Below are 24,039 nucleotides of genomic sequence, written 5' to 3' on the forward strand. Positions count from 1 at the left end.
ATATTATATACTCTTAGAATTTACTAAATGATCTTTGTTTAATTACACATAATAATTTATACACATTTCTCGAAATCAATAATAAACGACTAAAGTTATACAGTATACAAATCATACTGTTTGCTTTCTGCATTCAGATATAGCGTACGTGTTCTCCCTTTCTTTCTTAAATAGTGTATATGATTTACGTGTTAACACACGTTACACGGACATAACACGTTTATGTTATTCACACGAGCGAACGAGACGCATGTATCTTCACACTTGCAGATGGTTTCTTTTTATTCCTTTTGCACAATTAATACAACACGAGCCGAACTTTTTATTCACTATAATAATTTAATTGATTAATCAGCATAGATCCATGAAAACATTTCTTTTTTCCCTTCATATTCAGACAGTCATCACAGAATGAGAATGAAATATTTTTTGTATCTTCTTGTAATTTAAAAACACATTTACAGTCGTACGGATCATTCTTCCCTTTTTTTAATGCACACTGGCTATCACACACGCGGAATTATTCGATCGCATTAACTCAACATGAATTATACTTATATAATATACATATATATTTATATGACATAAATATATACATATACTTATTTATATATTTATATATATATATATATCAGTTTATTGTATATACTACATGTCCACCCCACGATTTTTACTTAAATAGCTTCGACAACTAAACGACTCAGGCGATCAATACTTGTTCACATATTTTATATAGCAACCATATCTTTTCATTTGATTGGATTGTACGCAATGTTCGTCGGCTTATGTATCTCCTTTCTTTGCCCTTTTATTACGCAGTTATATCATAGATACTCGTTAGTCTAGGATTTAAAAAAGAAATTCTCCGTGCTGGTTCTCATGCGGACACAGCATTTTAATACCAAGAAAAATCATGGGGCGGGCAACATTTAATTTGGTTTCCTAACGAATTTCTTGTGTTATTACTCATTTACATCACACGTATTTTTTATTCCATATTTTTCTGTGTATGTGTATATTTTTTTCTGTATACGCGTTATTATTCATTCACTCGTATATAATTAGTGCTTATTTAAATATTACTGTCCGATGATTCCTGCTTTCGCTTTTAGTTTTGCGTCTGCATCAATAGTTTCTTTCTTAAGTCTTCAGCTAAACATACTTCTAAGATACACGCAACAACGAAGTCATTAAGAATCAGGGAGGAAACCCGGTTTTTTTTTATTTAGAAGGGAGGGTGGACGTACTTATCGACGAGTTGGTAAAACTCTTTTCACCCTCTCTCTTTCTTAGTTTCTCAGTTCTCATACCTTATTACATGAATACATTTACACACGAACAATTAAGTGATCCGTTATTCTTTCTTTGCATCCCTAAGATCGCCAAGATATATTCCCTTCTCTTTTTACATAATTTTCAATCAGTTTTCAAATAACTGTAATATCCAATAGAATGTTCGCCAGCTTCCAAGTTACAACATCTCACTTCGATCACCGTTCATTTTTATTTATTCGGATATAAATTCCGTAATTTTATAAAACGATATTATCCTCGTATCAAACGAATGCTCGTGATTCTTGAACGTTTTGGATTCTAGCGAACAATGCGATAAAAACTAGAAAAAAGACTTCGAACAACACCAACGATCGATCATTATACATGTAGCTATATTGTTATATAAATTACTCTGACAGAGTATGTGGCAAGAGCCCATAACTCCTCTCGTGTGTTTGTTTATTGTTTAACGAATAGGATAATTGCTGTGCTCGAGGCACACACAGCTCCTTTTCTTGTCTTTCACAATTTCATTCAATAAGTCTTCGAATCAAAGTGGCTTTATGTTGCTTCGTGACCCGGCAATCTCATCAACGAAAAATTACAAAAGAACGCACGATTTCCCAATATAAGATTACTTTGATGATCCTAAGGGTACTATTAAAGCAATCTGGATTTCCCATCAAATATGAAGAATCAACAAAACAATTGAAATAAGCGTTACATCAGGCACGATTCACGATCAGGGACCATTTGCAACCATGACTTATAACGGCTGACAAGATATTTTAGATAAAAGACAGTGGAACATTTTTTTATTGCCTATTCGTAAATTCGAATGACTGGATGGGAGGGTAAAGTGGTGGTATTGGAAAGATTATGTCGTCATTTGGGGAATTTACAGGGAACCGCTCTTGATATTTCGTGATACTTTCACGGTGAGACCGTATTACGTTTACACGTTCATTCTACTAATAAAATGCTTGCTAATCACGAACGTGTTCGTTACATACATCAAAACGATTAGCGAAAATATTCAAAGAACTTTCCGAGGCAAGTCATAATTATTCGACGTAAGCAATTAATTTTACTTTACTATGAAAGATATCGAAAAGTAAAAAACCGAAGGAAATAACAACGTACGTATCTTTGTTTCGAATCAATTAAGGCAGATTGGTACGCGTATTCGAGCGAGAGACGTTTCCATCTCTCCTGGCCCTCTATGTTTTTCTCGGTGAAAATAATTTAACGAGAAATAAAAATAATATCTTCGCATCTCTGCATATGTAGAACATGCATTGTTATTTATTTGAACGATTATTGTAATCTCAAACGATTGAACTTATTGACTTTCCATGCATTCGTGCATGCGTCATCGATTTACTAATTCCGACAACTTTGAGAACGATTATCCAGTCTCTATGCATATACGCAGATGTATACGTCGTTCACGCTGCATTAAGACGACCTTCGCCTTGCATTAAGACTTCTGAAAACTTCGTTTCTTACTAAATCGTATTAGAATTATGCACGGGACTATGATCGGAGCTTTGACAAATGTCCGTCGTAAAGGTATGACATTTCTCTAGATTTTCGTTCGTTCTTCCTTTCTTTCTTTCTTTCTTTTAATAACGAAAGATCGAAGTTTCCCTTTTCAAACAGAAATAACTACGATGTATGAAAGACGAATATATCTATTATTGGAAAGACAACCACAATTCAAACACAGCGTTACAATGTTCACTTTTCCATCTGCACTGATCGTGGTCAGTTTAAATAAATACATTATTCTAGATTGGATAGATGAATCTAATTTCTTCCGAAGATAGCTTTTTTTTTTTAACAATGATTACAGCAGTAATCGTTAATTACAATAATAATGACGACAATAATGAGAGTGACGATGATAATGACAATGAAACGATGACGATGATAGCGATGATAATATAATAATAATAATAATAACAATAATAAATGGTAATAAGAATAATGATAATAGTACTATAACTACATTTTCCGTTTCAATAAAATCTGCCCGTGTAGAGACAATTTTTTATCGAATAACAGTTTAACGATAAGACGATCACAATAAATGACTCTGTATCCTTAACATAAACGCGACCATGATAGCATAAAACACGTATTTATCTACGAGCAAACGTTCCATGACTTCGTTAGAAAGGTGTAACGAATTGAAAATCAGGATGTCAATTTTTTTTTCTCGGTAATTCGTTCTTTCCGAGGCAGTTAAAAGATCTGGATGATGCAATCGTATCCACGAATCGAATTTAACTGGAACATTTAATTATTTATCGACGGTAATCACTATTAACGTTGCTTCATCAGATCTTGTATCTCTATCTCTCGTTACGACGATTCCAACTATGCCCATTCCATCTACTTTGACTTTCGCTTTTTAAGGCAATGCTCTCTTAGCAACGTGGTCCACAAAGAGTATTGCGAAATGCAAGCGGATAATGCGCTTCGTGGACGACGTGCTGCATCGTGTTTTATCGACGACTTGCATTTGCACGACGGGGATCGCGAGGAAAGAAGAAATAGGGAGTGGTCCGTTTCGTACAAAACACGACTGGGCCCTTTGACTCTGTTTCAGCATTGACGAAAACAAAAAAAAAAAAAAAGAAGCTTCGACAATTCTTCGTTACGTTCCAAAAAGGAAAAAAAATAAAAATAAAAATAGACGCAATCATTGTCAAAATATTTAAATGCAAACACATTTCTATACGTGGTTAAGCGATCTATAAACACAAGATGTTCTCCAATAATGAACACTACACCGAATAGTATATATCCATTAATCAAACGCACAATTTCAAGTTAGTTTCGACGAACTGCTATCGATGCGTCATTGCTTCCCATCCGTACGAACCTGTCATTATTGTATTTACAAATAATAATTACTTGCACCGCTTATTTTTACATGTACATATTCGCATGCCTGGTATATTGTACGTACAATAAAAGAAAAGAACTTGTGCGATCGGCGTATGTATACAATATATATAATATATATATGTAAGTATATATAATGTATATATGTATATCTATATCGGTATAATCGTGGCCACGTAAAATTTATTAGTTAATTATTAATTCGGTATCCGTTTGTTTCTCGCTTGCATACGCGCATACAATAGTCGATCATCATTACACTTACAAATTTTGTTTACATTCAAGTAGCAAGTATATATATTATCTTTTACTTTTGTTGTGTTTTTTTTATTGTATCGCGACCGACGAAAACGGACAATCAATCTACCAATACTTCTTCAATACATTTTTGCATGTGATTTGTTTTTTTCTTTTCCTTTCGTTATGGTCAATCATATCGTATTTTTTCTTTCCCTTTTTTTCTGTTGTTCAATACCGTTGAATAAAGCATTCAAAATTAGGACGAACGCGATTCTCCATTCGAAAGAAAAGGGAAAGAAAATAAAATCGTAACGAAAAAATAAAACGCGTAAGAATGCTCGCAACAATATTAATTACGCAATACTCGTTACTCGTTCGTACACTGACATACACAAAATGATGTTTCATATTTCTTTGTGCTGGATGAACATTAAAGTTTCACGGAAGTTTCATTGACAGGTAATATTATATATGTATATTCGCAGGCTCGCTGTCTCTCACTCCCTAACATCCTTACTTTCACTCTTACATCTGTCATCAAGTTTTACAGTAAAAATAACACTTCGTAAAGTTATAAATACCGTTACAAACTATGGCTTGTCAGTTATGTATTAGTACGATAGGTATACATATATATGTATGCACACGGGCCCATATATTGATATTACATGAGAATACATTTATGAGGGTGTGGGCTTGTCAGCATGTGCGGAGTAACCGTTATGCAATGTCCGGAATTTCTATCCTCATCGTTTCGATAGCCACAACATTTAAACATGATCGGATAGAACACTATCTAATGGATTAAAAATAATCAGATTATCCATACTGCTGGATAAGAACAGTTTCCAAAGGACACGAAAAGAAGAATGATCCATTGTCGTAAAGTTTCAAAAAAGAGAAAACGTCGCAAGACCGAGTAGTCATATAAAAAATAAAAAAGGGAAATATCAATCAAACTGCCAGAGTTTGTCTTCCTTCCGAGAAACGTTCTATGAACAATTTTCTTTTCATCTCTTCTGCTTCACAAAGAAGTGATCGATCGTAATGAAAGAAAAGGAAGAAATAAGAGTGAACATGATCAAATTTATTAGAAAAACGTTTAAAACAAGACGATAATAAGGATAGTAAGACCGGATGCCCCAATATATTTACGTTGTGTTACATAAACCGGAACGTGGCTTATTCGTATCCCTATTTTATTCAGTTTAATTTGACGATAAAAAAAACTCTCGTTACCTATTATAAAAGTAGATGTTACACAGATCAGTAACCCGCACTTAATCTAGGGGTACGAGGGTGTATGTATGCGAGTGAACGTGCTGCCACGAAGAATTTTCTATCTTTTTCTTTCTGTTACTAATACGTGTATCAATTCATCACTTTATATATTTATAGCAGTAGAATGCACGTGTGTACGCACGTGCGAGATATAGCCGCAATGCGCGTAGTTCCAAAGCAGTTTGCACACGCGTACAAACTCCTCTCGTCCTCTGGATCTGGTATGAAATTGAGAAAAAAAATATGTGAAAGGAAAGATACGATTAAGATTCGAAAGAAAACAATAGGAGACTTACCATATACAGGGTGTCCAAATAGTAAAGATACTTGAGATAAGAAATTCGCACATCGCACTTTGGTTCAGGAAACTTTACCCTAAGAAGTTCCGATGATAACTGATCATTTGGATGAATCGATCGAAATTTGTACATGTTACCATTGCATACTCTCGGGACATAAAGCATTTACTCGAAAACGGGACGCGGGACTTTACGTTACGAAGTCGAATAAATAAGCAACATATTATACCTCCGTATGTAATAACGTTCACATTGACGTACTTTGATTGTTGTAATGTTGGAGCCTAACGCTATAGTCAGAAGTGTACGTGTAAAATGAATTTCCCACGTGGCACATTTGTCTTGCGTACGTTTAGGATTTATATGTAGATACTAGCTACAATGATAATATATGTGCCTAAGTACACGAATTAAAGTAGTTCAATGGAAATCAGTAAAAACGATATCAGTGAGGAATCTCGATTTATAGGAAACGCACATAAAAACATGAATCCGTGGACGGTCACCCTGTACATATTTGATACATAGTTATATAATTAAAACGCTCTTCGAAATACTGTAAAATCTCACAAAATACTCTTCTTGTAAAAAGGTGCGGCTGAGACTCCTACGGGTCGGGCCAATGCGATTAAAAGTCGAGATTCGGAAATTCGAAAAAATTAGTTTACCAATAAACACGGTTATATCATATAATTAAATTGTTTTAAGGGGCAAGGGAAAAATAGAGATTCGAAAAATGAGTAAAGAAACGTTCAACGATAAGGATTTTTATCGGTGAAATTACCTAAGTCTTAGGAAACATTCTTAATACTAAATCTGAACGAGATAATAACGCGACGAGTGTGCCGGACGAAAGAGTCGTTACACGATCGCCGTCGTGTTAATCTATAACAATGACCCACGTTAGAACATTCGCTCTCTTTCAATCGCTCTCTTTCTTTCTCCCACTCCTCTTATCAACGAATTGATGCGTAATAAGAATAAAATTAACGAGGTAATAGTTAAAATTGCACATGTTTTTCTAGCAACAAATATTATTCTCCTCCCCCTAATCACGACGTTCAGCACACTCTCGACGAAACTTAAAAAAGGAGTCGAGTGATCGAAATGCCCGAGATATTTCTCTTTTTTATGTCGAAACGATCGTTAAAGTAGAATGCGCAGGGGCATAATTTGCTTGTACACCAATGACATAATAAGCGATTCTGTGCAAAAAGAGAACTATTCTCTCCATTGCGAGACAGATTTTTTTTTAGGTAACCCCCAACCGCTGCGTATCAACTTTTCTCCTTGAATTTTGTCGAAGAAGAACGATCGACTCGCAGCCATCAATCATGTATGCGTACACGCGGAGTCTTCGACACGTTACTTTCTGAATAATTAAACGGCTTCAGATACGCGAAGAAGAGTTCCACGCACCAATGTATATCATCGTACATCGCGATACCATTCAGATCGCCCACGGTACGACTGGTTTGACTCGAGTTAGCTCAGGGTGGAGCACTACCGTAATTTTTATACGAATACATGACAGGATATGTCGGCAGGAACGAAGTCACAAGAGCTCGTACTGGCGCAAGTGCATCCGTTGAATGATGTCCCGACAATCGTTAAATACTCTCTTGATGTTCTCAGTATCGACGGCGCATGTAAAGTGCGGATAACAATAGTGCTTACCGTCTCCGCTGGCTGTGCTTATACGCTGCAAACAGTCCGATGGAAAATTTATTGTTCGCCTAACAAAGTTGTGCTCAAATATCTAACACGATGTACTTACAAGAAATTCGTCTCTAATGAAGTACTTGGCCCTCATAACGTCAGGAGGTTCCGAAGGATCTGGCACTACCCCAGGTTCAGCCGGTGTCTGATATCGCGCAAATTCTGGAAAATAATCTTCTAATTTGTGCTTTCCTGCTTTTACTTTTTCCGCTAATAGATCTTGTTTATTTAAAAATAAGATTACGGAAATTGTGCGAAGCCACCTAGAAAAGGAAAGAACGGACATGTAACGAACATTTCGAACGAACATCTTATCGTACGGTGAATACATCCAAGCAATTAAACCGATTCGTACCGATTGTTCCAAATGCTTTTGAAGAGGTCCAAACTCTCTCTGAGTCTTAACTTTGTTGGATCCTCCCTGAGTACCATGTTATAACTACTACATGCTGTTACAAATATGATTGCCGTTACATCGTTAAAGCACTGTATCCACTTTCTCCTCTCGTCGCGTTGACCACCAACGTCGAACATACTACAAACAAGCAATCATTGATGCTACACATTACAACGCTTTTATGGACGAAATGCATGCAAAGGATCGTGTTCGTGTACTATACTTTACATTTTACGTAACACCATCTACGGCTAAAAAAAAAGTTGAAATTAGAATTGATCCGCAAATTTAACTCTATCGGGATGAAATTCCGTAAGGGACCGATAAAGACTGGATGTTCCTCCGTAGAGTTAATGCGAAACACAGGATCTAACGGGAGGGCGGGGGGATAATGGGAACCAAGGCAAAAAGGGAAAATATTATAAAGTTGCGGAGGCGTTAACGCGGCTAACCGATTCCGCTGCACGTATAGCACGTAAGTCTATAGCTGTAATATACACGCCGGGATGAGGTGCGCGTCGCTGCTTTACGTTATATTTACCGTCGACCGATGTTACTGTAATACGTTGTCTATATATAGTTAGACGACACTGGAGTAAAGCGAGTAGCTATCGCTTAGGACTTACTGAAAGTTTACTTTGTCGACTTGAAACCGCGTTTCGAAGATACCGGACGTAAGGACTCGACACCTGAGGATGTCCTGCAACAGATCGACCAAATTTATCATTCGAATCAAATCTGTACATTTTCGGTTTCGCGTTAAAACCTTGTATCGACGATTACCTGTTCTGTGGGTGTGTAATCCGGTTGCTTAACGATGGCTACCTTATCTAGAAAACTGAAACAGAGAACGGAAGAAACGATTACACACATCTCCTACAGTCTTCATAGTCCTAAATGTAAATTTTCACAATGTAATCGATTTGACAGCGCTATAACGAGCTACGCCTTGATCAATGTGCAAGTATTTCCCACCGATGCTGATCATCGCCGATAATAAACACAGCTAGTTAACAGCATTGTTACCGTGAGAGTTGCTTCGCGTGATTATGGTTTAGCCTAGCATCGTTAAAAATTTCGAACAATTGTCAATTGTCAGGTGTTCATGAAAACGTTTATAATCGATGCCATCCGGAAAACCGAATCAACGCTTTACCTTAAACCAAAGGAAAAAAACAAAAGATACTCCTAAGTGTTTTTTTTGGGCATTTGGTGAGTGCAGAATAATTTTCGTTCATGAACTTTCCGTCCAGATGGAAACTGCAGAATCTTATGTATCGAAAGTGGCGCGATAACACACAAGATGGAAAACGGAAGTAGCTGTAGGAAAAGGGTGGAACGCTGGAGCAGGGTGAGAGAGCACCGAACGAAGAGAATTCTCTCCTTTTTTTCATGCTGCTGTCACCGTTTCTCTTGAAAGACCCTCCCCGGCTAGTGTCTAGGGTGGATAGAGCGCACGAAGGGGGAAAATCGATTCTCGGTAGTGTCCTATCCTAACCCCAACTCTCGCCCTCTCGGCCTCGCCGACTATGCCTCTCTAGCACCCAGTTTCCAATCCGGGTCATGGGTCACTGCCACCGCTGCTCGCCATCAATCGTACGTACAGACTTAGCTTCGCGTATGTATACCAGCTCCCTGTACAGGTGTATGTTGTATGCGCGAGATGCACCCTACAGGGGTGGGTCTTCGCTTTGACACCACCATACAACCTTCTACAGTCGGTTGACGGTGATAATATATTTACTGACAGACACTTGCACTGCTCTCCGGCCCGGATATTAAATAGCCGTACAGACAACGACACCTTTTTCATTGGAAATATTCCGAAACTTGAAAGAGATAACATTACTAAGATAACATAGATATAAAGAATTGCAAAATTGTCGATTCTACTACATGTATATCTACGGGATATCGTTTCGTCATAAACAAATAATACAAAGGACTGAAAGGGATTTTCATAGGTACAAAGGCAGGAAGGTAGGATAAAATGAATCACGAGATGCAACAGCAATTAATCCAGCGTTCATTGACCTCGACAGACGTGAGTAATCAGAATTTAGCTCCTCGAGTAAATTCGAGGAACCAGAAACCGGAGAAATTGATTTTCGGCAAGTAGTTGCACAGAAAAGCTGAAGAGAAGCCCCTGGGATAAAGGTCTACGTGGCTCGTGTGTAGGCTCGTGAGAAAGGTAGGTCATGAAATTGGCGCGCTCGTACAGAAATAAGGTTATCGACCTCCTGAGAATCGAAAGAGGAAGGAGGTCGTGACCCACTGGTTACAGCAGAACGATTTTCTGGTTACCGTGGCGGTGTAACTTCACCGACCTTGAAGTCAACTTTATAACAATATTATTTCTAACGATATGACAAGCGTGACACTCCTGCTGCATCACGATCCCAGCGTTAGATTATCCAGAACCACCGATCGCTAAAATATTTCATTTTTATCGAAAATATAACATACAAGAGAATTAGGAATTTCTAGTTTTCCCGGGGTTTACTTTTCAACCAACCGTCCTGTATAAACGACAATGCGCAGGATCATGAAAAGAATAAGAAACACTTTAAGAAGATAAATGGTTCGCGAATTTTGAACGAGGTCAGACTAACTACAAAACAATGCTCGGCTCGTTGCATAAGTAACGAAATGAAGTAGACCAGATCGAATCCGCGTTGAGCATCCTTTACGTACTTTTTACATTGATTTCGACGCTTTCTAACATTCTGTTTCATCTTAAACGATCGGTTGATTCGAATTGCAAATATTTAAAGAACCTAACAATCGCTCCTTCTTGCTTCGATATAACGGAAAAGTTTCGACGTATCGCTCGATTTACAGAAAAGATTTTGCAGAAAAAAATCTCGGCAACTTCAGCAGAAGCGCCGAAGACTTTCTGAAACGATCTCATTGATTTTTTCGCGATCTATATTTAGGCAGTGGCATCGAAAGTTATTAACGAGGATAAAAAATACTGGTTTTTATCTAACATGACGATGGCACGGAAGAAGATTGTTATCGACCTAAACATTCATGAACTATGTGTGGCAACATCAGTGATCCCAGCATATAGACCAGCGTCTATATATAGAGACACGTGTTTCCTTTTTTAAGGTGTGCCGAGGTATCCCATCGTGTAATTGACACGTTACTCGATTCTCCCCGTGTACAGCGCTCGTTTTCTCTTTTTCCTCTTCTTTTTTCTTTCTCCTGCATTTTTTCCTTCTCCCTCTCCCTTACTCTTTTTTTAGTTCTTTTTTTTTATTTTTAATCCGAAACAAAAATTCGATACTGAAAACGATATCGCGACGAATTAAATTCTCAGCGCAATTCGATGGGCTCCAAGGGAGATACGGGCGGAATCTGAATCGCGATAATGTTGCGACACGCTTCACCTGCGAATTTTATTGCATGAAATCTGACAGTTGTTCAACCCGGAAATGGCTGTGACTGAACCAACAATCGATAATCAGGCGTTGGCGCATAGCGATCTCTTATTCACGTCGCACAAATATTTATTCGCTGTGCACCAACTCCAATTCGATGATATTTTAGGAAGCTTGCCGTTGGTCCATATTCCTTTCATCTTCGATACAAGTATTCGAGACAGTTTCACTTTAAATTTCTTTGCCTTTCAGAAGGGAAGAAAGAATTGACCCATTAATTTCTACCAATTTTTGTGTAACTCGAAATCTGTTCCCTCGATCACGAATCAAGAATGAGAGACTTATCTAATGTTTAGCAAACAGGCGTCTGAAATTACAACAATCTAGCGTCGCGGGGTCCACAAGAATCTCTCCGTTATACATCTCTCGACCAGTGCTTCCTAAAAATACGATACGCTATTTTTACCCAGAGATTTCTTTCTCTTTCTTTCTATTTCGATACACAAGAGGACAAGAGAGAATCAAGGAAAAGATGAAAAGGAGAGAAACGAAAGAAAACGAACGTTTCTGTAAAACGAAAGGATGGGGGGGGGGAGGGGGAGAGGTGTTAAAAAAATTCACACAAACGTCGGCCAACGAAGTGCAGTAACCGAAATGTAACCAGGTTTAATATATTTTTAACCGAAACGAAAACTATCGCCGTGATCTTGATGCGATCTCGCCGTGAAATGCGAGACACTATTTGGCACGTTGCTAAATCACGTCGATCGTGAACGTATTCCGAAGTATTCTCGTTTCGTGTCTCACGGGGGTATCAATCGAACGATAAACGCTTTAATTTCTCCTACTATTGACAGTGCAACGATGACGATAATAACGACAAGGATATTCATGGTAATTATACATGCGGAGACGAAGAGAGATCCAATGAGGCTGCAGCCAAATAAAAAATGTGTTCTGCCTAATTAAAGTATTTGACGAAATGATAAACAGCAAACGAAGTCACATGTTCGGGTTTGTTAGTTTAGTGGATAAGTTTCGCGTTTACATTCGAGATTCACGCCTCTTTGCTCACGATTCAGTGCAACAACCTGTGCCTCACCTATGTAATTTTCAAAGGGATACAGTTTAAAGTGATCTGCTGGACCGGGACGGTTCGCAGCGGACCAGTTTTTCGCTCATTTATATATCGGATCGGCGGTTATTCCCTCCAAGTTACGTGACGTTCAAAAGGAGAATGCCGAAAGTAATATATCTTTGTAAATACACGGCGTCACGATCTTCATGACACTCCGTTTCCAGTTTCATCCAATTATCTACTTGTTATTAACCGTTCAATCGGTAAATATGAATTTGTCAAACGCACTTTCGACGAAGGCGTCGCCTTTCAAACTTTATCTTATTACAGATTTATGGCAACAAATTCGCAAATGTTGCATCAAGCTCTTAAAGAACAGTTTGAACTTGGCTACCATCTTTAGACAAACTCTATCGAACTCCGTACAGGTGGAACGCACAAGGAAAAACAAATATCTTATGTGTGCAGTGTTAAAAATATCGTTCAGAGTGCGAGAGAGGGAGAGAGAAGAAGAGAGAAGAAGAGAGAGTGGAACAAAAGCAAGCACAGCATGTTCGACCGGTATGTACCTAAACAGCTCCCGTGTCAGTGAACAGCGTGAAAAAAGTTCGAGGTTGGGCCAATTCATCGAGAACCCCTAGATAAACGAGTGGCCCCTATTAAAGCGATTACCTCGTTAAGGCATTGTCTCCATTGGCATTAAATCGGTGTCACAGGCCCATGAATATACACGGATATACCATATGTATCGCGGTCATGAGAACGCTTCCGAAATTTATCCAACCGCGTTGCAGACTATTTACAAGTCAGATACGATAACAAATACAAATATACTCACACAGCCAGAAATACAGGTACGAATACATAGGCGAATCGTTACACTTTTTCACGGAACCACGAGTTCTCGTTTCAGGTTATACTCGTCTGGCACGCGCGGAATAGTTGAAAGGATAGCGGACGAATCCGCGGGCAAATCCGACGCGATTCGCGGTCTCATTATCATCGTATAAACCTTATCATACGTACTTCTTATCGTAATCATGATATCAGTACCGGGGCGAATTAGAATAACCGTGTGTCGCGACTCGAGCACACGAGCTATTTGACGCTACGAACCTGGCCAATAACTCTGCTCTCTTATTTTTATCATTGGACACTTCACGATCTGTCTTACCGTATATACTATAGTATACTATAGTATATATACTATATACTATAGTATATATAGTATACTATACGATCCATTCGAAAGTCAAACTGATTCATTTCCCGAAAAGTATTCTATTTTAATGCCCTAATGTACAATCTAGTATTTAATTTTGCACTTCAGTGTAGCATTAAATTTGTTTTAACGATCGTACAAACAAAGGATAACTTACTATTTGGCGCAGTCAATTAGTTGATACTCATTACTCCTCTCGAAACTCTGTTGAACGCCCCGGTCCTTCCAAAGGGTTTCGACAATATCGTAGAACTCCTGCAAACATGAATTGTAATTCGGTTAACGTATTACAACATTAAAAAATAACATTAAAAAATAAATAATTATTTGACGGCGCATCCGTGGGAGATTTGTAAATAAGTTCACAGTTTGGCGGCCGCTTCTATCGTGTCTCATTAATTATCTAAAAAACGTGCGACTCTGACGAAATGGAAAATTTGGCTCGAATCCGGCCACTATCGTGACAACAGAATATGCCGCGTCACAGTTGGACCAGTGAAAAAGACGATTCGGAGCGTAACTTATGCAAAACTGGCAGCCACGGAGCACGTCCGTTATCGACAAAAATATTTTCATTTTTAATTCTGTCGCCGGCTTTGTCGCCGTATTATCCGCTTCTATATAAAAATGGATATCGATCAGGTATCTAAGTCAAGATAAATATTCGAATAGCATCTATTGCCGAAGCGTTGTCGGATAGAAAATAAAGCAACCGACAATTACGATAATTTTCGAAAGGAATAGGATTCAATTTCGAAAGAACCGAGATACGGGCAAACGTTAATTTGTCAAGAGAAGCGACCAATAAATTGTAAACTTATGCGCTTCTCGCATCAAAGCGGAAAGTCACCACGTTGAAAGCCTTTCGAGAACTTCTTCGAATCGCTAAATTTTATATTTTGAAAGATGTTTCGGATCTCAAAGCAGACCGATCCAACTTTCTCAACCTCCAAGTCGCTACACAAACTCCGATATTTTCGATTTTCCTGTCTTTTTTCCAAAAGTACTTCGAACCAAAAAAGACAAACATTCTACAGAGACAATTTTAGATAGGTGTTAGCCTTTCCCGCAGTATGTAACAAACATTTCAACGTTTATTTAGACGTATTTCCGTATAACAGGAATTAGCCGCACAGATGCGCCCGGTGATAGAGTTGCGGTCAAATTCGGTGTAGAATTCGACTCGAAATAAACTTCCGTACTCTCAACAAACGACGCCTAGATATGCGAAAAGCGAAACGACAGTGACAAATTGGACGCGGCTCATCGAACGTAGCCGCGGAACAAAATAAAAGGTAGCCTCTGCCCGGTAACTTCCTCTTAATACAAAGACATGTTTATTCGCACGCATAAACATATCTTTCACTGTTTAATGTATCCTCGCGGTGGAAATTCAAATCCAAACCCTTCACCTTATCCGACGGCCGGATGACTATCTTTACCGTACTCGTAGGTGTACTCCATCCATCCGGTTAAGGTATTTCGATGAAACACTCTGTCGAGCAAAAATCCGACAGAATTCCCAACGAGAGAACGGGACGTAGTGTCACGTGGGAGCTCGAAACTCTGCCGATAACAAATGGCTTAATTCGATTAATTCGGATGCATCGTTCTCGATGGTTATGGTGTCGAATCGCGTGTAGCGAAGAAGAAAATACGACAATTTGCGCCTGTACAACCAGGGCCAGAGATACGTAAAAGTACATACGTACACATGTACCCACGTACCAACAACTGCCAGTGAATGACGCAAAACACATGGATTATTTTGTCGCGACGACTTTATTTCGAGATGCGCTACGTCGTTTCGCCAGTTCGGAGCGTTCGGGAGTTTCGTAGTTCTCGAAATCTCGGTCTGATCCTCTTGGCACGCAAAAAATCATTATTCTCCTCGAACTGACAGAAGTTTCGACAACGCCGATCCGTGAGTGAGTCCAGTCAGCTGGTTGCAGAAGATGTCAATGCCTCCTCGACCCCTAAAATCTTTTTCATCGTCTTTTCGATCTAGCCTTGCATGGTGCGAATTATGTTTTCCTATACCTACCACGCTTCCTATTTAAATGTATCCGGAAACGATAATCGGGTACATTAGTCACGGGAAAATCGATCGAGAGGAATCACCGAAAATATTGTCCGATGTTTCCTCGTCTGCCTTGGAGGACCTTGCCGGCTCGTCGAGAAAATGCACGTTGATAAATTCTCCGTGTCGTCGATCCAAGTTACACAGGGCGAATTCGACAAATTCGACATAGCGCGGACATCATACAGAGGAACAACAAATCGGAAAATCTTTAAGGGATAAATCGTGCTAGTAACTTCAGCGCACGTTCCAAAGAGGCGCGGCAGAATTGCTGGCCTGAATACAAAATGACTAAACGGGTTAAATAACGTGTACCGCGCTCGCTCGTGTCGTAATATTTTAATGGTACACCCTCCCCTGTTTTCCCCTATCTAGTTTCACTATACGATTCATTGTACGCGCGGCTTGTGAAATTACGCGATCCATACCAGAACATTCTTGTCGTACGTCTGCCGCTTATAAACGCACGTCTGGTGTCCTCGAAATAATGCTCTCCTTGATTAAAATCATCACGGTAATAAAATTTAATTCTACCGCTTGCCATCGTATACCGCGAAATATATTTGTCACGCGCGGAAACAGTCAATCGATGTGTTTCATAAAATAAAATCGGATACTTATCCTGGACGAAAATCAAGTCGCGATTCTAAGAATATACATTCGAATTTCTTTCGTTTTGACAGCACGGGAAATTTTACAGGGAGATCAAGAAACATTACTCTTGAAAATTCTTATTAAAAGTCGATCACTATCGTCGTGACTGATGGTGAGCACCAGATAATCGAAGGCGCACGGTAGTCGATCGACACAAAGATCTACGAGCGCATTTTGTACACGAGGCGGGGAATGGCGCAGCACATCATAGCCAGAGCATTGTATAGCACACCACATATGCGATGGCTGTGTAAACATTGTAAACACCGATCATACCACGCAGTGGCTCTCACGCGAAGAAATGCTACCAACGTGTATCGTAAGCTACAAGAAACTTTCGGTACCGCAAGAGTATCACGCTTGCCCTGAGAAAAGGACAATCCATTGTAATTGGTTAGCATGATCGTTTACTGTTCATGCTTCCAATGCTTTAAGACCTCATAAGTCGTTTACATTGCGCTGTATAGTAAAGTTCCTCGTCTGCCCGAGACACCGGCCTTTCATTCAACGAAAAGACGAAAGCGAACCGCTCGTACAAAACTGGAGCGTATTTTTCATCGTATTACATTAAGAAGGTACACACGGCACGCGGAACAAATAGGTTGGCTGTGACTCACCGGGGGATAATCGAAGTCCGTGGCAGACGAGACCTCCAGGATATAGTCGACTTTGCTCTGATTCGCCGGATCTTCCAAAGCAACGGGTGGCGTTAGCGTGCTCATCGCGCTGGTTATCGTCTGAAAAGGAACGCATCGAATGAAAAAACGGAAGCCACGCTGTCCACGTGCATCGATGTATCGTATAGCATACGTATGCACGTAATTCCACGACGATTACGCTAACGACAACGTTCATCGCGAACGGAAAAGAAAGTGCATTCTTCGCGGGATTGCGATGTGTATGCGAAATTTCCATCCCGGCCGTATCTATCGTTACATGCGCAGATAATATGTCATTCATAATCCTTAAGTGCCACGGGGCAGCTTGTCTATTACATTCACCCGACATACGGAAGCGATTGCAAGGTTACAGACGATACGCGTATCTAAACACGGCCTCGAACGACAAATTGATGACAGCGCGCTGCTCTCCTCAGCACGGCGTTAAACCGTCGCGAATTTACGGGCGCATCACGTAACGTTAATGACGAGACGCCCGTCAAAACGGACGCGTTTACCGCCATTTCGATAGATATTACGGAATAAGGTTTTTATCTCTGTTGAAACGTAAATTAAAAAGTTGTTCGATTTCATGGCCCGAGACATTTTCTTCGGCAATACCGTAATACTGCCGTTGTAGAAAACACCAACGCTTCGTATCGATTTAGCTATAAATCACTAGATTCCCAGAATACGCCGCGTTATTCGACGCGTTTCACGAATATTACTCCGAAAGGGTATTTTCGGAGAGGGAAACGTGTTGTATAGTTATCGTTAGCCAAGACACATGTGTGCATAATAGTGCCACCGAACGATATTTTAATAAGGCTGTAACAAACCATTGCCGAGACCAATCGTCTTAGAGAAACAGAAGAACAATACAACGTAAGCTACTTTATGTTCTGCTCCGCGTTTCACCATTTATCCCGAAGGATAGTAGTCCGTTGATTATAAAATCCGCACAGCGAAATAAAAATAAAACGCGACGCATGAAGGAAAAAATCTCGGTCGAGTAGCGGGTATCGCGCCAGATTTGAAAAGGTATTGCATAAACAAATATCGAAAAGGGATTCTTACCAATATCGCGTCTCTGATGTTCCTTTTGATGTCGTCGATTTTTTGCCGCTTTTCCCTGCACAGAACAGCGTGAGAAACAAACGATATGTTTGATCCTTCGATCTCGATATTGATGCATCGTTGTGTACATCGCTGAATACTCTTAATGCCGTGCGTAAAAAAAGAAACCAATGACTCGATCATGATTATATAAAGAAATATCGAAACAAGTTAGGCTCGAGCAATATTTACCACGTATACGCGCGTATTTTCATTATTAATGGCACCCGAGTCATTCGGTAATTTTAGATCGCACGGCATCGCGCCAGTTTTAGTATAACGATTTCGTCGATTTGGAGACACACTGGAAATTTCGTGAATCTAATACCGGCGATCGATGCGACCGACTCCTCGCCGTCACAACTATGGGACAGCAGCATCGAATTTTCATGTGGGATACCTGTGCCAGGCTCCTATCGTCACTCGAGCAAAGTTCAGTCGTTTAAGACTCTCGCGTACATGTGTACATGTATCACATACGTACATTATAAGATGACGACAGTCGCGATCTAATACAGGTTCCCATTTTTATAGTGTTGTTATTCCGTTCAAGTTCTTTACGCACAATGCTGTGTATCATGTATATCGCCGCCGCAATTTCGCGTCTTGTTCACATGATACTTAGAAATTCGTCTTTTCGTCTGCTTCCCTACTTTTCATCGTGTTTCTGATTTCCCTTATCCTGGTGATCCTTCGGTTCTCCACGTTTCAGACGTATGTGACCGCGGATTAAAAGGCTCCGCGCTGTTACACGCGATATTCGAATACAACGCTAAAAATAATCGAACGACTACCTACTCCAACGATTTTGCCGTTTAGTAGGATTATACGTTAAAAGTCTCACTGTTCCAAAAGCTGCTACTGCAAATGTAAATATATTTACATAACCCTATTTACTTAATTGCAGCCGATCGAGGTGTCTGTGCATTTCATGGGCTCCTATCAAGCATATACAAACGCGGGCGAGGAAGATAATCGAGAACGATGTTAATTCGTACACGTGTAAAAAAGCTTCAGAGGGTAGAAAAGAAAAAGGAAGAAGGAAAAAATACTAAAAATACGCAAGGTTATACGGTATGTTTCCATAGTAAACAAGCGAAATCTGCAACGAGCGCGTCGAACACGCAATGCTTCTTAGAATCGCGTCGCTAGCAAAAAAGAGTCCGTTAAATTCGACGATAGAAACAACTTTTCGCGATTCATGTGGAAACAACTCCGAACAATGTATCAATTCCGATATCGTCGATAAAAAGAAAAAGAAACAAGAAGAAGACAGATAAGAAGAATGAGTAAGCAAGAAAATAAAGAAGAGAAAAAAACGGATGAAAAAAAATCACCGCGAAAGTAGTAATAAGGCGTGCGTTCGGGTCCGTTATCAGCGCCGGAGGCAGACAGAATTTACGACACACACGAACCGGGCCGAGCCCGTTTGTTTGCACATCGTTTTCATCCTATCTAGTTGCTCCTGATTTTTCACGTATATAGGTGTACCGACATTCTTTTTACGATAACGACTTGTTTCTATCTAGTTTGCACCGTTTCGCGACTGTATTTTTAATCCGTTTGCTTGATTCCTAGCAAACGGTAGCTGGATACGAAAACGGATCGACCGAAGAAGAAGAAAGGAAAAGCATCGAAAGTGAACGAAAGGCGCGTATTTGTTGAACGATTTACGGAAGAACTGCGTTCTTGAAATGATTACAACGATAACATCGCGAAGAAAAAAGCTGAAGCAAACAGAGGAAAAGAAAGTTAGAATATGCGAGGAATAATTTGCTTGAACCACGTGTTGATATTGTAATCACGCGATGGACCGAATTAACCGTAGGTTGAATCATTCACGTGTGCGTATTAATGGGAAAAAATAAAGGACCCAAGATTATGTACCGGTGACATTACCGTGCTGTGCGAATAGTATCGAATGTTGGATTGGCTTAAAAGTAGTAACGCTGTAACGGAGCAACGAAACTTACGCTTCGCTGAAGCCACCATCCGTGTGCAATATCCTCATCTGTTTGACGATGGTGCTCTTCCCCGATTCTCCCGCTCCTAGAACATAACAAAAGAAACAATTTCTCTGTTTCTCCTTTTTCTTTTATGAAAAAAAAAAACATCGTTCAAGTTTAAAAGAGGAAACGATTAAGAAGCAGTGGTTTAAACATATATATTTAAAGATCGATAGTGATTTTTTGAACGATCGTTTGAAAAGCTATTCGACGAACGCGCAAGACGCGGCATATTATCGTATCTTTTTTTGGAAAACAGGAATAGGATCGTAATTGCAGACGGCAGGGGAACAATACAGTAACAGCTGTTGCTTCGTAACCTACAGCTACGAGTCAACTATACGCAACACACAACACACGTCCACACGTCGAATTAGAACGACGACCTACATAAACGAAGAATAGGAAGGTAATGGCTAGGTGTTGGGTTAAGTATCGCAATAAGTAGATGGTGTGCATACATGTGTGAGGGCGCACGCGCACACCCACATCGGCCGACTATGTGAAAAAGACTCCGGTTCGGGAGAAGGAGAAGAAGGAGACGAAGAGAGCGACACGAAAAGGGTACAACATGAGCCAGCCAGCCGCTGGATATTCGTGGGTGCCGGCTCATACGATAATCGATAAAATTGAATTACGCGCTGCTGAACATCGCGATAATGTTCGGCCTATCCTCTGACCGGATTCGCTTTTTGTCCAAAATTGGTGATCGAAGCCGATTCAACTGGTATTCTAGCGGAAATTTTCTCCGTTTCTGACACGTGTACATAGATATAGACTATATACCGTATTTAAAAAAGAATAGATAAAAAAGGAAACACATCTTTAACGAAACGTACTGAGATTTAACTACAGAGAGATTTAATTAGAAACATGTGATAACCGAAGATATCCACGGAATAAAAGGTCGTCAAAGTAGTGATGGAAGGTCCTAAAAAAAGGGAAAGTTTAACAAGTTGACTTACCAAGCAGAAGGAGCCTATGGGTAGCTCGATAAACTTGCTTGTCCTTTTGCAATTGCCTGGTAATGGCATCCGAGCGCCTTTTCTGGTTCTTACTGTCATCCTGGCTGGCCTTACTGCTCTGGCTGCCGAAACACCCCATGACACACCACGAGAGAGACACGCGCGGCTCACCCTCTTCGCTCTTCCCTTCCACTTCTGTAGTTCTCTGTTGTTCTCGGCTTAGAGAAAGACGGTATCTCGCCACTATGTTACTCTCGAACGAGGGAGAATAGACTCGCGCAACGGCTCTACCGTCGGCGCGTGTTGTTTATCTCGCGTAAATGTGACGTTCGATAAGTATACCCTCTGGCACCGCAGTTCCTACAGATTCACTCCCTTTCCAAGTACCTATATACCTACTGCAAGTTCGTTCCTTCGTTCCGGCCGTGTCTGTCACTCGATACTTATCTATCACCGTATCGCGCTTCTCCACACTCGAGTTTCGTCCTTCCCTCTTCCTCGAGTAGCACTCCCTCTCTCGTGCGCTGGTCTTTCTCCTTTTCTGCCTCTGTCGTGCGTTTACTATCTCCGTTTTGTACACTAGCAACAACTACGCGTATGTATATCTCTTGATGTCTTCTCTCCGTTGCACTCACACTCGATTCACTTCACGGCTTCTCTTTCACTATCTCGCACTACCCGCGAAACCATAGCTACACACGATTGACGACAGTGCTGCTGGTCCAACACGCTGGTTTCGAACGACGATCGACTTCTTGTGCGTATTTTAAGTACGAATATACAGAAAAGATAGGATCGGAATGATCGCCGAATGCCGGAGTTTCTACCAGCAATCGGTCGTGTTGAAACGACGACGGGTTTACGGGGTCGTGACACCTGGCCCGATAAGAAATTGATCCACTCAGAAGAATATAGGCGAATCGTGCAATACCGAGCACGATTAAATTGGTTGCAGATTCGATGAAAAAATACCGACGATATAAGAGGAATCAAATCACTTCCGAATCTTCGGTTGGAACACTGACGAAAACCGGCCGCGAGACACTCGCGGCAGGTTGTGATAGAGGGAGTAAGCACGAGGCACGATCAGCGCTTGAGAGTGGGAGCAAGACCGGGACTGGGATAATAGGTTGACGTGCACTGTCCGATGCGCCTCCTGTGATGGCCCGCGAACACGAGACACGCGAAATCGTTTCAGGAGGAAGGGACTCGGACGCGTGTATACGACATACGACAGCTCGACCTCGCCTCGCCTCACTACGCAGCCCCTACCCTTCGGACAGAACAACGAAAAGTTAAAATAGATCGGCTCCGGTACGCTGCTACCTCGTTATTCGAGCAAATCGAACAAAGTCGTGGAATCGACAGCTCCCATAGATAAGGAGGATGATTTCACTGGAGCAGTTTCCACCGTTTCTTTTTACGTTCTCACGAATTTTTTTCTCCTACTTCTCTGCCCTGCGATTTTCTACACCGTTCTTCCAGATTTTCATCCACAAGGAGATCCCGTACCGAGAATCGATCCAACCTTTTCTTCCTTCTCTGATTTTCGTTTCGTTGACTCCTCAATTTTTCGAGGGCTCGTCCGGGTTCCCCCTCCTCGACTTCTCGTTAGCCTCTACCCCTCTCCGCGGACTTCTTGTCGACCACCACAGCACAACCACCACTCGAGGAATCCAACCGTGTGCCCTCTCTCGCACACACCCTCGAGTGGTCTTACTCTCTTTCCACCTCGCTTTCACTGCGTTCGCTCACTCTCCTCACTCAACAATCCCCGAGGAAATTCGTGACCAAAACATCCGACACGAAGTACTCCCTGTAGCCAACATGTCGTCTGCTAGGCCCACCAGCGCGGCGGCTCACCGCGCTTAAGATGGATCAGGTTCGTATCCTGACTTCTAAGTACCCTGCCCACGGTTCCACGATCTTCTTTTTTATCCTGGAAAAATCTTCTCTAATTGCACACACCGTCACACGTTCGATCTCTTGTCTAGAATTTTTCAGTAGATTCACTGCCAACAATCTGTCGTGTGAAGTGTTAATGCATTGACCGTAGCGCTATCTGTGCCATCTATTGAAACTAAATCGTTATGTATGCGATATGTTCGTAACACATACACGTTTCGCTGTAGTTTCGCGTTCAACCATACGTTCCATAGATATGATAGGTTGCGCTGTGATCAATCCATATGTGTGTGCATGTATGTATAAATATTCATACCAAATAAATAGACAAATATAGCGACGCATCAGGCACCGTAACCATTAAAATAGACATGCTATTTTTCTCATTGAGTTAATACCGAAACGTAAACGTTTGAATATAAATGTAATAAAAAATTTCTTTTTAATCTAGCGATATTTATTTCAGTTGTAATTAGTTCCTCTCTTATTCGGTATTTAAATTATTACCAACATTGCCGACGTTACTGCCAACATACAATTAACAATACAATAGTTACCAATAGAAAATAATTTTTTAACGTTTAAAAACTAGAGCGTAAGAAAATGGTGTATAGACAATAATAAACATCTACGACTTATGAATGTTTTCTGTTGAAATTTAGCAAACTTAATGTGAACACAAGATTTTATTAAAATATGCATATGGAAAGTCTCTGTATATTTTGATGCAAAAGATATTGTAATAAACAGATTCTGAAATTACATTGTTTATCTTACTTTTATATTGTACTGAATTTGACTCTAAATAAATCATACAAGTATTATTATAATTAGTTGTAATTAT

At 40.2% G+C, this 24,039-nt stretch overlaps 1 protein-coding gene and 1 long non-coding RNA gene across 6 annotated transcripts; one reads left to right on the forward strand and one right to left on the reverse strand.

Annotated features, from left to right (window-relative positions):
* Window positions 1-19: 19 nt before the first annotated feature.
* Window positions 20-21,429, reverse strand: Galphas (G protein alpha s subunit). 3 transcript variants are annotated; one of them, XR_004465759.2, is made up of 11 exons: window positions 21,291-21,429; window positions 20,293-20,368; window positions 18,281-18,335; window positions 17,162-17,281; window positions 13,968-14,065; window positions 8,908-8,962; window positions 8,751-8,824; window positions 8,083-8,262; window positions 7,786-7,990; window positions 6,006-7,710; window positions 20-5,927 (listed from the first exon to the last, which is right to left on the reverse strand). XR_004465759.2 is itself a non-coding variant. In XM_033348298.2 (10 exons), the coding sequence occupies exons 1-10, from the start codon at window positions 21,427-21,429 to the stop codon at window positions 7,564-7,566; spliced, it is 1,149 nt and encodes a 382-aa protein (XP_033204189.1). In that variant the 3' UTR covers window positions 20-7,563. The 3 variants fall into 3 exon arrangements, 2 of the variants coding, with proteins under 2 accessions (XP_033204189.1, XP_076476708.1); XM_033348298.2 differs by having other exon boundaries at window positions 20-7,710; XM_076620593.1 differs by lacking the exons at window positions 20,293-20,368; window positions 21,291-21,429 and adding an exon at window positions 18,512-18,779 and having other exon boundaries at window positions 20-7,710; window positions 18,281-18,421.
* LOC143303004 (uncharacterized) lies at window positions 12,128-23,641 on the forward strand. 3 transcript variants are annotated; one of them, XR_013058943.1, is made up of 4 exons: window positions 12,128-12,524; window positions 12,630-12,851; window positions 12,919-13,149; window positions 19,227-23,641. It is a non-coding gene; the product is annotated as an uncharacterized LOC143303004 (long non-coding RNA). The 3 variants fall into 3 exon arrangements; XR_013058942.1 differs by having other exon boundaries at window positions 12,128-12,404; XR_013058941.1 differs by having other exon boundaries at window positions 12,128-12,851.
* Window positions 23,642-24,039: the final 398 nt, after the last annotated feature.

The sequence above is a fragment of the Bombus vancouverensis genome, chromosome 8 (genome assembly GCF_051014615.1).
Source record: "Bombus vancouverensis nearcticus chromosome 8, iyBomVanc1_principal, whole genome shotgun sequence".
Lineage (NCBI taxonomy): Eukaryota > Metazoa > Arthropoda > Insecta > Hymenoptera > Apidae > Bombus > Bombus vancouverensis.

What these genes read in the sequence shown, in the direction of transcription:
- Galphas (XM_033348298.2), bottom strand. Translation starts at nt 21,429, where the DNA reads ATGGGGTGTTTCGGCAGCCAGAGCAGTAAGGCCAGCCAGGATGACAGT. An exon ending in CTAATTGACTGCGCCAAATA is followed by an intron (nt 8,963 to 13,967) that starts GTAAGTTATCCT and finishes TCTCTGTTTCAG; the next exon opens with TTTTCTAGATAAGGTAGCCA. An exon ending in TCATTAGAGACGAATTTCTT is followed by an intron (nt 7,711 to 7,785) that starts GTAAGTACATCG and finishes GACTGTTTGCAG; the next exon opens with CGTATAAGCACAGCCAGCGG.